The 15,953-nt window shown below is 40.0% G+C and overlaps 1 protein-coding gene across 1 annotated transcript; it reads left to right on the top strand.

The window, feature by feature from the left end:
- Positions 1-3,975: 3,975 nt before the first annotated feature.
- tnk1 (tyrosine kinase, non-receptor, 1) lies at positions 3,976-15,791 on the top strand. The gene is made up of 14 exons (XM_086282288.1): positions 3,976-4,283; positions 7,132-7,310; positions 7,925-7,995; positions 8,107-8,280; positions 9,304-9,456; positions 9,550-9,827; positions 9,962-10,088; positions 10,261-10,407; positions 10,543-10,637; positions 11,717-11,959; positions 12,307-12,374; positions 13,099-13,541; positions 14,228-14,323; positions 15,205-15,791. Exons 2-14 carry the CDS (start codon positions 7,148-7,150, stop codon positions 15,340-15,342), a joined length of 2,196 nt encoding a protein of 731 aa, XP_086138414.1. The 5' UTR covers positions 3,976-4,283; positions 7,132-7,147; the 3' UTR covers positions 15,343-15,791.
- The last annotated feature ends 162 nt before the right edge of the window (positions 15,792-15,953 follow it).

Below are 15,953 nucleotides of genomic sequence, written 5' to 3'. Positions count from 1 at the left end.
CCAAAGAAAGGTGAATTTTATATCCTAAAAATCTCCCAAGGCTGCTGCTGAGGTCAACACTACATGTGCAAATTAGCTGGTCACATGACACTTTTGAATAGGAGGTTTTTTTTCTATTTTATTTTATTTTATTGGAAGAATTATAAATAAAGTTACAATCTCTGCAATTATTGTGACATTCATATTATTATTCACCGACTCATTAACATATTTATTTTCAGTGGTCATCACATATAGAAAACTGCACATATAGAATCAAAAGTCAAATCTAATAAGAACAGGTCAAATGTGACTTTGTGATTTTGCTAGCATTTCAAAGGGTTTTTCCTGCTGGACGTTATTATCCCGATTCCACAGTGTCCTCTCGATCTCCCTTTTTCCTGAATGAGTGTGTCAGGACACCTTCTTGCTGGGATGAGCTGTAGGAGCTTCTCCTCACCTGGCGCTGCTGACTCAAACTGGCACACAAACTGTCCATCATTAGTTACCTGCACGTGTACGAATCAGCTCTTCATCCACTCATGTCCAGCTCAGTGCTGCACTCAGTAACTAGTGCAGCTCTAGGAAATCATCTTCATTGGCTGTTTTTCTCCATCGCTCTTAGATCCCCTCTGCTGTGCCCGTCTAAAAGAAAACTAACTGTCTGGGAAAAACTTTGTTCACCTGCCTGCCTTTGGCTCAAACCTGTTCTCTTGTGTAATCAAACCTGGTTCCTCTCTCACCGTCTGCCTTTGGGTCCAAAACCCAGTGCCCATTTTGACTGTAACAATGAACTGAACTGAAATCTAACCTACAACACCAAAAACGGTGCACCATCTTTGTCCCATGGGAGACGTATTATGTCTCTGTTAAAAATACAAGTTGTGGACATTTTCGAAGGTTTGACCCTTTAAACTTTTTTTAAAAAGGAAGAAATTTGGGCGACACCATGTGTCCTCCAGCAAATATTTCCTCTGTGGTCCCATTAAAGATGGATTAAAACATGACCTTGAGTTCTCTGTTCCTTGGCCATAATGCACAGGATAAACAGCTCACTGTGTGAAGAAAGGTTGATTAAAGAAAAGAAGAAGAATCTTAAAAAGAAAGAAAGAAATAATGGCCCAGACTTCAGGAATCGCTAATCAAATATATAAAAGTTTTGATTCATTCATAAGCGTGATCACTCCTGGGCTATGGTTTAAATCTATGTTACAGCTATAAGCACTAAAAGAGATTTTAAAAAATAAATTTTCTGTTGTCTACATGGTCGCCTTTACCTCTACACCGAAACAGAAAATAAGAACAGTCAGGGGTTAAAGTGAGATTTGGCAAGTGGTACAGTGTGTACACACCACTGACACAAACGGTTTGAAATAACAAGATGTTGAATGAACTTGTCAAAGTCTCCATTCTTTAGCCGTCTTCCATATATCTTATTTCTCTTTATGAGGCTCTTTAAGATAATTAACATTTTCTGACAGGGTGAACCCAGCCCAGCCCAGAGGAAGCACTGGCTCCAAGTCTCTTATTTCTTTTATTTACTCTATAAATATGAGTCTGACTGTGTGTGAGTTACAGTGACAGTGAAGACTATTATATTTCTTTCTGCTTCTGGTCTTTTCAGTTCAGACGTGTCATTTTTCATTTTCACGGCAATGATTTGTCCGTGTAGAGTTGCAAAACACAAGAGCTTGTGAATGTGAGAACTTGTAAAAATTAACTAAAAAACATAAATATATGAGTCAAATATTTCTGTGTGTAAATAGCAGTCTACATATTACAAAATATTTTTTCTGTAACTCATTTCAAAAATACAAGTTCACATATACGAGCTCTCACACTGTTCAACATATTTATCTTCAATAAGTCATGTTTCCCCTTTATTTTTATTATCTGTCTCTTTTTCATCCCCTTTTGTTTGTTGTTCAGTGTTTTGGATGGATACTGCCTGTCTTGCTGTGATATGAGCTTCCAGCTAAGCTTGTGTCGTATAAATGAGAGTTATGCCCAGTGTAACAGAAAACCATCAGATTTAGGAGAACAGGAAACATCTCTCAAGATTCAAGATTCAAGAGCTTTATTGTCAATACAGTAGTATACACAGTGTACCGAAATGCTGTTCCCCACCGGTGCATTTATAAATATATAAGGGATATATCTACACACACTTCCTGTCAGCCTCTAGCCTCTCATCACTTGCTGGAAACAACACATTTCTGTCTAAATACATGTGTAATGGGTTATTATTGTCCTGCATGACTTAAGAAATTTGATGACACCATAATTTGTCATCTCATTATGTCGTAATGTTTCTATTGTTTGTCTGAAGCTAATGACAGAAAAAAAAAAACCAAACATATTCCTGAAAGAGGTCTAAGTCATCACAAGCCTGTTGTGACTGTTAAGCCGTAGCCGAGCTGGAAGCGCTTGAAAGAAGTGGTAACAGATTACTTTTAGGGCGATCATGTGTGCACGGTCCTATAGGCTGGTCCACTGTCAGGGTTGTATAACCGAGGCAGGCTGGCAGAGAGGAGTAAAGTAGGAGAGACTGTACCAGGAAGTGCAAAGTTCTATCTGTGCTGCCTGCTTTGCATTCAAATGCAACTTGAGAGGCTAAAAATCTCGTCCAACTGGTTCAGCAACAACAGGCATGGAGGAAAGGAAGACTGAAACGGAAAACCATCTGTGACACTTCATATGACTCAAACCTAATAGCAGGTTTAATCCATGCTCAGTCTTGAGAGTAACACAATGGTGCTAATTACACTGTGGTAACAGTTTGTACTCTAGTATTCATTAACTTAAATTAATCACAACACTATTCACGTGGAGTAGTGTTATGATTCAGTATGGTCATTTCCTGATCAAGGCAAGTAATACATTCAGTAACACAGTCAGAGATTCAAACTAAAAGTAATTTAACGACATATTAATTAAACCTTCTAATCTTTTTGAAAGTTGTCTTTTTTATATTTTTATATTGTTTCCATTATCATTATAATAATTATTATTATTCATAGCAAACATCTAGCCTAGCAGTTTTTGCCAGGCCTATGGCGCTTTATCATGTATGGATAATTCATCTTGTGATTCTTAATATCCTCAGTATACAGTGACAAAAACTTGGTTGTTTACAAACTCTTTAACAAAAAAGTATATTTATCTTCTTTTCAAGCTATAGTCAATGTCTGATCAAAAGTAATCACATTACAAGCAGTACATGTATTAGTAAGACAACACACATCGAATGAACCAAATTCTGTCACATATGCAAGTTTTGAGAGAATTAAGTTACATACAACATATGTTCAATGTGGAATGATGATTATTATTATAATTATTACAATCAACATCAGCAACTTACACTTTTCTGAAACTTTAAGCAGTTTTAGCTGCCTAATGTTTATCTGCCAATAAATTGACCTACTCTTAAGTGCACATAAGCTAAGTGCACATAAGAAAAGCTATTAGCTTCAAAGCTAACGTTAAAATAAAATGAGCTAATATTTTAACTAAAATAAGACAGACTTTATTTTGCTTTATCAGCTTCACTAAACTGTCGACCCTTATATATTAGTTTTTATTTAGAGATCGTTTTATACAAATAAACTTAATGAAAACAGTTTTAGTTGAGCTCAAACCACTGTAGCAGACAAAATATTACAACTTAAGTCATTTTAATATAGTAGCTATATAATTACATTTTCTGTCTAAAAAATACTTACAAGTGATTTAATATTTATACTTAAACATGAAATCATATTGTTTAGTAAGTATTCATATAGCACGTTTAAATGTGCTATTGATTTATTTCTCTATTTATTTTTTTACAATAAAATTAACTAAAATAAAGAACTTCCCAACGATTGACACATTAATACATTTACATCACTCAGACCACATGGGGTGAAGCCTGACTTGGTTATGCTAACCCTTTCAGGTTTACTCTTGTGTTCAAAGCTCAGGTGAGAGGAGTGACGGAGGGGTGTGGTCTAGTGAGGTAAAGGAAAGAGGTGGGGGAGGAACCCGAAGACTTACAGGTAGATGACTTATCCACTTGTCTCCGGGAAACACAATAATATCGGGCAAACCTGTGAGTAAAAACACCCCGGATCTGTCACATGGTGATTTAAGAAGAGCGGGTTTCGGGCTCAGACAGAAGCTTTGATTTGAAGCGAAGCACCGTCGTCGACGTCGTTACAGGTTTCACCGCAAACATGGAGCACTTGTCTCGAAGCGTCTGTGGCTAAGAGAGAGCCACCAACCGGCGACTAAATCGTTTTAACAAGAACTCAATAATATAAGTAAGTTTGCAGAATTTTTTTTAATTATCATCATTATTATTAAGAAATGTGAAACTGTGTTAAATGCACCTTTTGTAATCGACTGTCATTTCCTTTGTAGAATAATTAAGAACAAATTCTGAGAGTTAATGTCTTTGTTAGAGTACTGTGTAGTTTACTTACATGTTGCTTTTATGCTAGCGTGTTTCACTACATAAAATACGCCACTTTTTAGTAATTTTTTACATTTAATTGGCAGCTGTGTTTTCAATACAGCTACAAAATATATAATCATTGTATTAAAATAGATGCACGCAGCTTACTAATAATTAAACCGCCAAGCTATTTATATGGCAGATCCAGAAAGGCAACTAATATAATGCCACATAAACTACATTATCTTTTTTTCCTCGGAGTACTCAGTTATTTGTCTACTTACACACTGTACATATTAGTATGCTAACTAATTACTGCTTTTTTGCCCAGGTAAGTAATTAAATCTCTTAATGGACATACTGTCCTTTTTTCAGAGGCACACCCTGCACCCTTTCAATCACAGATCAGTGTCTGTGGACTATAATATTTCAGTCACGACTAAAAATATGCACTTTCTTTGGAAAGTAATCCTCCTCTGCACTTCCTTGTCAGTTTCATCTTGCTTCATTCTTAAGTTGCTGCAGTGTAAACATATGCACCTGTACTGGATATTTGAAGTTGGGAAGGGAAAAAAAAAAGCTGCCTGTGTGATTAAAGGTGGGGGAGTGCTACACGTGACTGTTGAGCCACATTAGGCTAACATAGTTGAACTCCTTGGGTTCACGTGCCATTAGACTGAGAGGAGATTTCAGCAGCTGGGCGACAGGTTAAATATTCATCACTGTGTACACAAAGACAATGTTTACCGGTGTGCATTTTTGTGTGTGTGTGCTTTCATTAATTAACTAATCTGCAGGGAATTGAGTTGATTTGAACTTGCAGTAAGTGCTCATTTAATTGGGAGTTGTCCCTAGAAAATTTAGTGCAAGCCCAGGCTAGTACCCTCTTGCACCCTTTGCATGGCTGTTAGAATGAGGAAAACTAAGTAGTTGCTAAGTCTAGGTGTTTTTTGTTTTGTTTTTTCCTCAGAAGAGCTGACGGGGAATGTTGAAGGCCTTCCCTGTCTCATTCCTGCTCGGCTTAGTTTGGTGATAAGCAAGTGTTTTATGGCGGTACAGTCTTCCAGTGAACTAAACAGCACGGCTCATAAAAGAAGAATTTGCTGACATTTAACATTTCGTTTCTTGTAGTGAGGAAGTTATTCAAATTCACACACTCCTTCTGTTTCACTCACAAAGATCTTCAAAACTATCAGCACTAACGACGGTAAATTTGAACTAAATATGACCAGAGTCCTTAAATCAGTCGCAGTCATGCAACTGTTTCAGAGGTATTACAACGCACATTATAACTTCTGCAGTTACATAAATGCTGTGCGAACAGGATCCGGTTAGACTGGTGCCCCTAAACCTCAGACAAGCTAAAGTTTCCAACTGTGTTTTTCACAGAGCACCAGGATCGTTGCCTATGAGGTTCAAAATTAGTCACGCACAAGCATCGACTCGTCTTTTTATGAGGTCCAATTTTGAAGGCTAGACTGGATGTGACTAAGAAACTGAGGGACAAAGCGGCAAGGTGGCAACATGTGCATCAAAAGTCAGCCCCAGATTAAAGTAGACATGAAAGACTACATGTATAAAGGCTCATTTACACCATGGAGCCCTGCTTTCGAGAATGTTACAGATCCGACTCTGTCTGTGAAGCTGGATTTAAGAAATAAATGTTGAAAATGGAAGTTTTTAGAGCATGTGTAACGCCATCTAGTTTAAGTAGAGAACGTGACATCACTGGGTTGGTTGGTTGCTGCTAATATTTTACATGAGCTAACTAGTGAACAGTAACTAATAAAAAGCAGTTAAAAGGGTCATTTCTGTGCTGCTCCTGGCTGAAGCAAAGAGTTTTTTTGTTAAAAAAGCAAGGATAGGCTGTTCACATTCACTCTCTGTCTCTAAAGCAGTAAATGGTTCTTCAGTGTTTGCTAGCTGCACTCAAACAGGAAATCCACCTGTTAGCTGTAATGTTTGGGTTTGTAAACCACTTTGTAAATGACGAGTGTGGAGGAGAGCCTGTTTGAGGCAGGTGCACTGGTGGTTCAGCAGACTGTCGAGCTAGAGTCTGATACAGATACTTTTTCGTCGTTGTGTCAGGTGTACTGAGCGGTCCAATCAGGAAGATGTGACCAGCAGTGTTTTATGCAGTAATGTAGTCTTTCTTTTCCCGAGCACATCTAAACAACTTACAACATAACAGCTTACTACATGCAAATGTTGAAGACCATTCCACGTCAGCTTCACTCTTCAGACTCAAAAGCCATGTCCATCTTTTAGATACAGACCTTGGTCGCAAGTATTTATTTCTTTTTCTTTTTTTATGCAACGTCATGCTGGTATGTGTTTGCGGTACCTTTGTTTCATTTTCACTTATCTGCGTCTTCCATTATGTTTTACCCTACTATGTCTCATTGTGACATGATTTGTGTATCTGACGAAGTGTGAGCCATATGCAAAAATAATATATATATATATATATATATATATATATATATATATATATATATATATATATATATATATATATATATATATATATATATATATATATATATATATATATATATATATATATATATATATAAAAATAAATATAAAAATAAAATTTTTATTATTGGTGTGATATCATCGACTAAAACAAAATTAGATTTTCCAGGAGAAAGGAAAAACAGGCCAGAAATTCTCTCCACTGTCTTATAACCTCTGACCTATAACCCCAACAGGAAGGTCAGCCAGGTCATGGTGATGGACCAGGACACTCAATGGCTATACCAACTCCTAGCTGAAGTCCAGCTGGAGAAGTTTTACCTGCGCCTCAGAGATGGCCTCAATATCACTCGCATTGAGCACTTCGGCTACGTCAAAGAGGCCGATCTGGAGCAGATAGGAATCAGCAAACCTGGTGAGCCTGATCATCTTCTCTGATCATTCATCCTGGGTGTAAATAAATAGGAACCGCTCCCCCTGACTGAAAACATTTCCCCTTAGGCTCAGTAATGGAGGTATGGTTAGTCACAAAAGAAAGACGGGCTTTAAGTGGCCCTCAAACAAAAGCATTGTCCCCTGTTTACCTGCAGTAATCAGTGTAGGCCTTATTTATCGATGAATTTAAAACCTGTTTGCATAAAGAGTCTAACACAAAAGAAATCTTTCTCTTAGCCACATCTTCTGGCCTCTCAGACTTCCCCCTAATTTAAAATAATAAGAAATGTTATCTAATGCAAATGAATTCACTTTGTTTGCATGCTTAAGTTAATATGGTTAATAACGGCTAAGATTATTAACATACAAGCGCTACTTAGTTTTCAACATACTGTAACACAGAGCAGCAACTATTGCATAGGTTTATTATCAATTATTATTTGAAAATTTTACAGTTATTTATTTAGCGTGTACCATTTCAGAAGGGTGTAGAATAAGGAAAGCGACAATTACTTACTGAGAAACTGCTGATTTAAATATATTTCATATACAGTCACAGAAAATGCAAACATGTCTGTATTTTCTTTCTTGCAGGACAAAGAAGACTATGGGACGCTCTAAAACGCTACAAGTCAAGCGTGCGCGTGCGGTCACGGGTGCCGAAGGTCCGAAACACTTCATTTGCATTAGCTTTGTTACGGAGTGTTATGTGTTAACTGTCTTTCTTAAGCCTGATATTCAATTTGTCATTTTTATTGATTTAATGATGCACACAGGTGTTCAGTGGGGAGCCGTTAACCGGAGGTGGTCAAGCACAGGGCCAGGAAGTCGGTGTCCGGGCTCTTCCTTGTCTTATCCAAGACAGTGAGCTGATTCTGGCGGAGAGGCTGGGCTCTGGGTCATTTGGGGTGGTGAAGAGGGGAGAGTGGCATACACCCACTGGAAGAGTGGTGAGAAGCCGTTTTACAGATCTGCTGGACTTTCTCTATAGATGTTGTCAGACCGGAAACTGAAGTCGTGACCAAAACTTTTGGCAGTGGCACAAAGTTTGTCTTTAACAATTAATAATTGTTTTGGCTTTTACAAAGATTCCACAAGTTTTAAAAACTGTTATTGGCAAATGGTTTTGGACAGGACTGTTTACAAAAAGGTGGACATAATCACCATAACATCACTCCAATTCATCCATTGGAATGTAATTGTGTTGTGCAAGGTCTTGCTACCTTGCTAATCAAGCTAGCAAGCTTGGTTAGCAAGGTACATCCACTGGCTAAAGTATAACTCGCATAGTACACTCACAAAAAACTGGAGCACATACTTCTTTAGCAGACTGTTAGTATAATTAATCACATAGCATTCCGTGTTAGTCAGGAAGCTAAATTAAAAGCGCTCCAAAAATGACTCAGTGAAGGTCAAAGTTTGCTCATAGCGGATAGCTATAGCTGCCAGAGTAAACATGTGCTTGTCAGTCAGAGAGGCCATACTCCTCAGTTTAAACCTTAATAATGTATAAATCTGTGAGTTAAAAAAAATCACCCTCTGTGCCACCGTTATAAAGGGAAATAATTGACTGTTTTTGTGTGTGTGTGTGTGTGTGTGTGTGTGTGTGTGGGGGGGGGTCCTTAGAAGAACTGCAGTTTATGGCCCTTGTGTATAAGCTTAACTTTTTTGCCACTTGATTGCACCTTGCAAACCAAACTTGCTAAGGTTAGTTGATAACTTATCCTTCCATCCTTACACCCTAGATATTGTTAGCCATTGCTTAAAAAAACAAGAAAAGAAAGAAAGAAAATACCAGCAGGTGACTTCAGGGTAGCACCGTTTACCTTTCGTGTTCTTTTTTTATGATTATACCCTGGAACAGTAGGCGTGTACACACCCTTGCTGCCTCCCTTTGGCTTGTTAAAGTGAGGTGTCGGTCTGTATGCCTGATTAAAACTGAGCATCTGTCTTTATCCCCTTCCTCTCCTCAGTTGGCTGTGGCAGTTAAATCGCTGAGGAGCAGTATGTCGAGGCAGGCGGACACACTGAAAGACTTTCTTCAAGAAGTAACCGTCATGCAATCTTTAGACCACCCCAACATCATACGACTCTATGGTGTGGTGCTCACACAGCCCCTCAAGATGGTAAACTAGAAACAGTTTGTTGATCTATTCAAACTACTGTGTTTTGTAGGAGCCAGATTTCTTTTAAAAATCCTTTTTATTCTTTTTATCTAGGTAACAGAGCTGGCCGCCTTGGGCTCACTTTACGACACCCTGCGTGCACGTCAGTATGAGTTCTCTCTGGTCCGCCTTTGGCTCTTTGCTATGCAGATTGTGTCAGGCATGGAGTACCTGGAGAGCAGGAGATTCATCCACAGGGACCTGGCTGCAAGAAATGTACTGCTGGCATCCAAGGATATGGTGAAGATCGGGGACTTTGGTCTGATGCGAGGCCTGAACCAGGAGAAAGATCACTACATCATGTCGGCACACAGACGGATACCGTTTGCATGGTGGGCAGTTGGGTGAAATTTGAAGCTTGAGTGGGAAATAATTAGAAATCTTGTTAGAGTCACAACAGATTCTCACTAATAACACCAATAACTCTTTCTTTTGCTTCTGGTTTGTCTGCCTCCCTTCTCTCCAGGTGTGCTCCAGAGAGTCTTCGCATCGGCTCTTTCTCCCTTTCCTCAGACGTGTGGATGTTTGGTGTCACTCTCTGGGAAATGTTCACCTATTGTGAAGAGCCTTGGTTTGGTCTGTCGGGCCGGCAGGTAAGCACTTGTCAGAACACTGACGCCATGCTTTTTCTGTATTTGTGTGCATGCCGGCAAGGTATTTGTCATTCATGTTTGGAATGTGTATCACCGCCCTTATGTTGTTTGTTTTTCTGGCATGCTCTATGACTCAGTGTGTTAGCATCACTGACATTCACTCTTCAACTAGATATTATGGCGGGTAGAGCGGGAGGGCGAACGCCTGGAGAAGCCACCTGATTGCCCTCTGGAGCTATACACTGTAATGCGAAAGTGCTGGGCATGCAATGCTGCAGACAGACCCAGCTTTGCCCAGCTCAGCGCGATGGTGGCGGAGGTCTGAAGCTTTTCTTGTCCTTTTCATTTAAAAAAAAATCAAAGAAGAGATTGCTGTTCTTGCCTCATGAATATGCCTGAAAGTCTGCGCACTTTTCTGCACGTCACATCAATTCTTTCCTGTCTTCCTCCACAGGCTAAACCCAGAGAGGTGCAAGCAATAAGAGAATTTGCAGAACCCAGAAAGCTCACACTTTTGCCCAACGACCTTGTGACTGTCATCGACCACAGGTGGGTGAGCGAAAGGTGGGTGGGTGGGACGAAAGAGGAGTAAAGGAAAAACTTTAGCTCGCACAATGGACCTTTGTTGAGATGAGACGGGGATTTGAACCAGCCCGCTCTTAAAGAGACATTCCACTCTTGGCGAGTCCTCGAATGCATGTCACTTTGCTGAACAGGTCGAGCAGCTTTGAAACTCTCCTCCCTGTGTTGTTTTTATTTTACGTAACACGTCTGATGGGTCTATTGGTATTACCTGCGTCATGATTAGTCTTTTCTTCCACCAATCTGGTTGAATATAAATCTGAAAAACTTCATGAAGTTTGTTGTTTCCGACACACAAAAATCTACAAATAAAGGTATTGTAGTCATGCAGGGAAAGGCCAAAGTTAAATAAGATTATCCCACAGCAAGTATTCTCTTCAGAAGTGACTGACAATGCTGGAAGTTAAGCCCACTGATGTAATGTAACTCCTTACGTGATACAGACTGCCGTGACATGGTATCCAGGCAACAATAGTGCTTTTGTAGTATAGTTAAGTTTTATTTATTTATTTGTTTACCACGGGTTTATTGTGACGTCTGCAAACAGAATGAGTAATGGTCCAGTTTCACTTAACCTCACTTTGTTTAGCAAAGCGAGTAGTTAATGTAATCCCATGGAGCGTTTCATATTACATCATTATCAGAATTTATTATATTTTGTTTAATGGAAGCATAATCATTGTGCTAATCATTATACTGTTTTTTCACTGTAAATGACCACCAAGTAAGCTGATTACACATAACTCTCAGCTACTTTAGAGGGAAGCTTTATGTCAGTGGAAGGCCTCATTTAGATTTCTGCAGGGAGCCTGCGATGTAACCTACATAGGTGGCCAAGGTCTTGCCAGCATTATGTGTTAATTACCTCGTGGGCTTGTTTTGGTTTTATGTGCGGTGCCAGCTGATAGAAACAAATAAAATGCTGGGATTTTTTTTTCTACTGGGACCCCAACTCTCAGTGGAAGTCATTTATTTTACTGACTTCTGTTTGGCATGTAGGAAATTCGTTTCCTTATTAACCAGTTGTTTTCCCTTTCTCCTTGCAGTCTGGAGCTGAGTGAGTGGAGGGGGCAGAACCAGAGGACGTTGGCCATCGGCTGGTTTCCTGCAAGCCTCACTGTCCCATCACTCCCCTCAGCTGCTGCTGCAGCTGCCGCAGTGTCCTCCGGCAGCTCCGGGCCTAACCCTGGTGGCTACATCTCAACCCCAGTAAAGGGCAGTTTGCAACACACCGGGCACGGAGACGTCAACCCTGAGCGCTCCTGGGGAACGCCTGAGAACCCGGACGAGTCAGTGATAACCCTCATTCACTCCTCCCTAACGTTGTTTTTTAAAATATCTTTGAGTCTTTAATAATTTTGGGGTGGTTGCTTCTTCATAATGTGTTGACCAGATACAAAATCAGGTCAACACATCAGGTGAAAAAGAGGTTTCAGTGATAACTCTGAGTTATTCTAACTGACAAGTTTTGTGTCCTGGAAAGAAAAAAATGTACATTTTTCATCTCAGGTCCCTGAGTCACTGAGTTTTATTGTACAATGATAAGCACAGCACTCAGCTGTTTCCTGTTTTTAGTTAATATACTTTGTAAACTAAAGATGTCAGTCTAATGCGTTTACTGTGGTGACCTGTGCAGAGCTGGTGGCGGCTGGAGGTCAGGACCCAGCAGGGAGAAGGAGGGATCCAATCTGCAGAAAATGGCAGGTAGGAACTAAGAATACATGTGGGTTTAAAATGTAGTGATCAAAACCACCAGGTACAGCTCTGAGAAATACAAAGTCAGCATTAAAAAAAAATAGAATAGACTGTCATTATATTAATATTGCAGGGTTTTTTTTCCAAGGCTGAAGGCAAGACTTGATCATTTCATATATATGTTATTATATTTGTACAATTATGCTTTCATTTATTTGCAAATGCAATCTTAACTCTTAAAAGTTTAGACTTTTATAAAGCTTCAAATTCATGTCAGCCAGAAATTGCTCACTTTTGTTTAGCAACTCTGCCCCCTGGTGGCTCAATCAGGAAGCTTGGTAGGAGCTGGAATGCGGAATAACGGTGCTGTGTGGAGTTTGGATACTGCCATTGTGCCTCTGTGGGCTCACTCTGGATACTCCCACTGCTTTCTCCCACAGTCCAAAGAGGACTGTGTTGAATGCATGCATGTTAGATTAACTGGGGATTCTACAGACTGGTGATCTGTGATAGCTGGTAGATGATTGAGCACCACCACAACCCTGAATTCAATTAGCAGTAAAGGAAATGCATGTATGAAGGGAAAATGATTAATGTGTGAACTAATATGTTGGTTTTCTGAAGAGCAATAAGCAGCACTTGCTCTGCTTTTTGTCTTAACTGTCTGACTAGTGTATAAATTTAATCTACTTGATAGTTTTTACACATTAAAAATATTTTTCTTTGTCTTCAGCTATGACTAGGAGCCTGGAGTCAGTCTTGGGTGGACATCGGCCCCGAGCTCATACAGTAGGGGTGTTCAGAGTGGATCAGCACGGAAGACTCCTTCCTCCTGTGATGCCGACTCACAGTGCGGTGATGCAACAGGATCCTCGTCGGCTGAGCGAGGCTAGTATCGCTGCCCCTCCTCGACCGCCACCTCCCAACCTGAAAGCGCTTCGAAAAATCCAAAGGATTAACCAAGGCCAGGGCAGCGCGTTGCCCCAGCAAATGGTTCCCCCTACACAACCCCAGCCTCAGCAGGTTGTTGGGGGTTCCAACCTCGCCAAAATGGCCCAGCTGGCACGCTCTACCCCACAGCTGGATGAGTACTCGGACAGCAGGGAGAGAGATCGGGAGCGAATAAGAGAACGGGAGAAAGGGCCTCAGAACACAAAAGAGGGTCTCATTGCACAGGCAAGTGATGCAATTCCTACAGATCAACATGATTTTTATGCCTTTTATAGTGATAAAACTGAATTTAGATAAAAAGTGAAGGTCAGTAAAACCTGTTCGTGGAAACAAATGCTTACCTGAAAAATGTCGCATGGTATAAAAAAGAAAACATTTTATATTCAAACAAAGCAAAGGTCAACTTCACTGTGACATCATATATTGTGCAAAACTCATTTTCTGGCTATTGTTGAATCATAGACAGTATAAAACATGGGCATAGCTTCTGCTTTTAAAAAAATGTGCAAGTGTCTCAAACCTGCATTATATCTGAAGGCCAACAGATGGCGGTAGCTGTGGTTGCAAAACGAGTTCAAGTCCACATCAGCTTTTTAGCAACCAAGGCTACGTTCACACTGCAGGTCTTAATGCTCAATTCCCATTTTTTTTTGATCAAATATGATTTTTTTTATTATTATTTTTTTTGTCTGCTCGTTCACACTACAAATAAAATGTGACAGCAAACGCGCTCCTGTGTGAACCCTCAAAGCGGCCCGCATGCCACATAAAAGGACAGAAGGACAAATTGCGGCCATATTTCGCCAATTAAATTCCTTCAGAGTTTACACTGATGTAAACTACAGCTTGTCTGGTTGGTAGTAATTCCAGTTTTCCTGCTCACTGTCTGCTGTTCTCATTGCTCTGTTCAGATTATGGAGGCGGTACATGGCGTGACCACGGACGAGGTTCATAACGCACTTCAACGAAATGACTGGAACCCAGTACGAGCTGAACAGCAACTAAAGGTCAGACCATCAAATTAAAATAAAAAAATTTTAATCGCACTTGCCTGTACCTGTTCTGTGAAGCTAATGATAAAATATGAGCCAAAGGAATCCAGTTTATACATGTAAAATATAAATGGCCATCAAGGGAAGTCAAAACAGTATATGTACGATATAAGAGACAAAGTAATAATGTTAACATATACTGCTTATCCAGCATACACATAAACAGTAACAATAGTCAAAATATGCACATTAATACAGCACAAGTCTTGTTTTGTGCACTTTGTTAGTTGGAGATAAAGGCAGGTGGTATATTTCTAACTCATGATATGAATTTTGCAGAAGGTCCTCGAGTTGAAAGCTCGGGACCATTATTGTTTTAGTTATGGCAATAAAAAAAAAAAAAAGGTTTTGCAACCACCCTTCCTCATCACATCAGCTTTTTTGGAACCAACATGGTGACAGCGTAAATGCTTATCTCAAGACTACAAAAGAGGAATTCAGAAACAGATTGGTACAATACACGGGTCACAGAAGTAGGTCACTCGTCCCATAGATTTTGTATTATGGCAGCTATTTATCGTCCGGTTTGTGCACTTAATGCTAGGACATCACAGGGCAGCACAGTGGTGAGTTTAATATGTAACCAACAGTAAATCTGTGTCCAGAGTAGCCCTACCAGGAAATCCAGCTGTGCTTTACAGGCTTGTTCATGCATGTTAAAGAAATACTTATTAACTATAAACTTACCATCAAGTATTTAAAGAGAGGAAATCTGCAGGCTGTGTACATGTTATATGCAGCTTACGATAAACTTTTGCTTGTGTTTGTGCTGCTTCCATACCCACAGTGGGTTTTTTTTGTCCTTCTGAACTTGCTCCTCTTGTTTCTCTCTGCAGATGGAGCAGCTGTACTCGCTGAGCCTCTGCTCCAGAGAGGACTGCGTCAAGATCCTCGCCAAACACCAGTGGAACCTGCAGTTTGCCAGCCGCTATCTAATCCGAGTGACGACCAGCGACAGGCCCGGCCCGCCCTAGAGGGGTTGGCCTCTTACCAGCCCAGACAGAAGAGTCTGAAGAGATTTGAGGCAGCCACCGTGACACACTCCAACACTTGGAGCCCCTCAACTACAGGAGCACATGAAAATAGAAAAATGAAGGCAGACAAAGACAAAACTGACTAATATTTTTGAGAAGCTTAGAAACATGACATGTGATAAAATGACATGATGTGGTGTTATATAGCACTTCTTTTGCACATAGGTTTTCTGTTTTAATACATTTGTACATATTGTAGTAGAAACTTTGTTAAATAAAACTGATCTCTGGTGGCCTGAACACAGGATCTCAGCTCTGTGGCTCTTTAGTTCTCTAAGAGAGGCTCTTACCTTTGTCCTACTGCCTGCTAAGATTGACCCTGTGTACACTGACACGTTACAACTGGTTTAAACAATGTTAGGTGATCATGCATTTAAAAAAACTACAAAGCCATGCCTCAGTGTTCCTGAGGGATGGATGGATGGACATGTGCAGACATTTTCTGAAATAATATATATGAACATCTCACATGATCCCAGGAGATGGAGCACTAAGATTTGATATCTAATCTGGGGGCACTTTGATCGTCTTCCACTCATGCTTCTGAACCA

The sequence above is a fragment of the Aulonocara sp. 'chitande type north' Nkhata Bay genome, linkage group LG3, assembly GCF_057382095.1.
Source record: "Aulonocara sp. 'chitande type north' Nkhata Bay isolate Kocher_YH1m ecotype deep benthic linkage group LG3, A_spYH_male_GT1.1, whole genome shotgun sequence".
NCBI lineage: Eukaryota > Metazoa > Chordata > Actinopteri > Cichliformes > Cichlidae > Aulonocara > Aulonocara sp. 'chitande type north' Nkhata Bay.
This window is presented reverse-complemented; position numbering and strand designations above follow the sequence as displayed.

Excerpts from the sequence above, each read along its gene's own strand:
- tnk1 (XM_086282288.1), top strand. The coding sequence starts at position 7,148 with ATGGTGATGGACCAGGACACTCAATGGCTATACCAACTCCTAGCTGAA. Across the intron at positions 9,457-9,549 it reads TCACACAGCCCCTCAAGATG|GTAACAGAGCTGGCCGCCTT; the intron begins GTAAACTAGAAA and ends CTTTTTATCTAG. Across the intron at positions 10,089-10,260 it reads TTGGTCTGTCGGGCCGGCAG|ATATTATGGCGGGTAGAGCG; the intron begins GTAAGCACTTGT and ends CTCTTCAACTAG.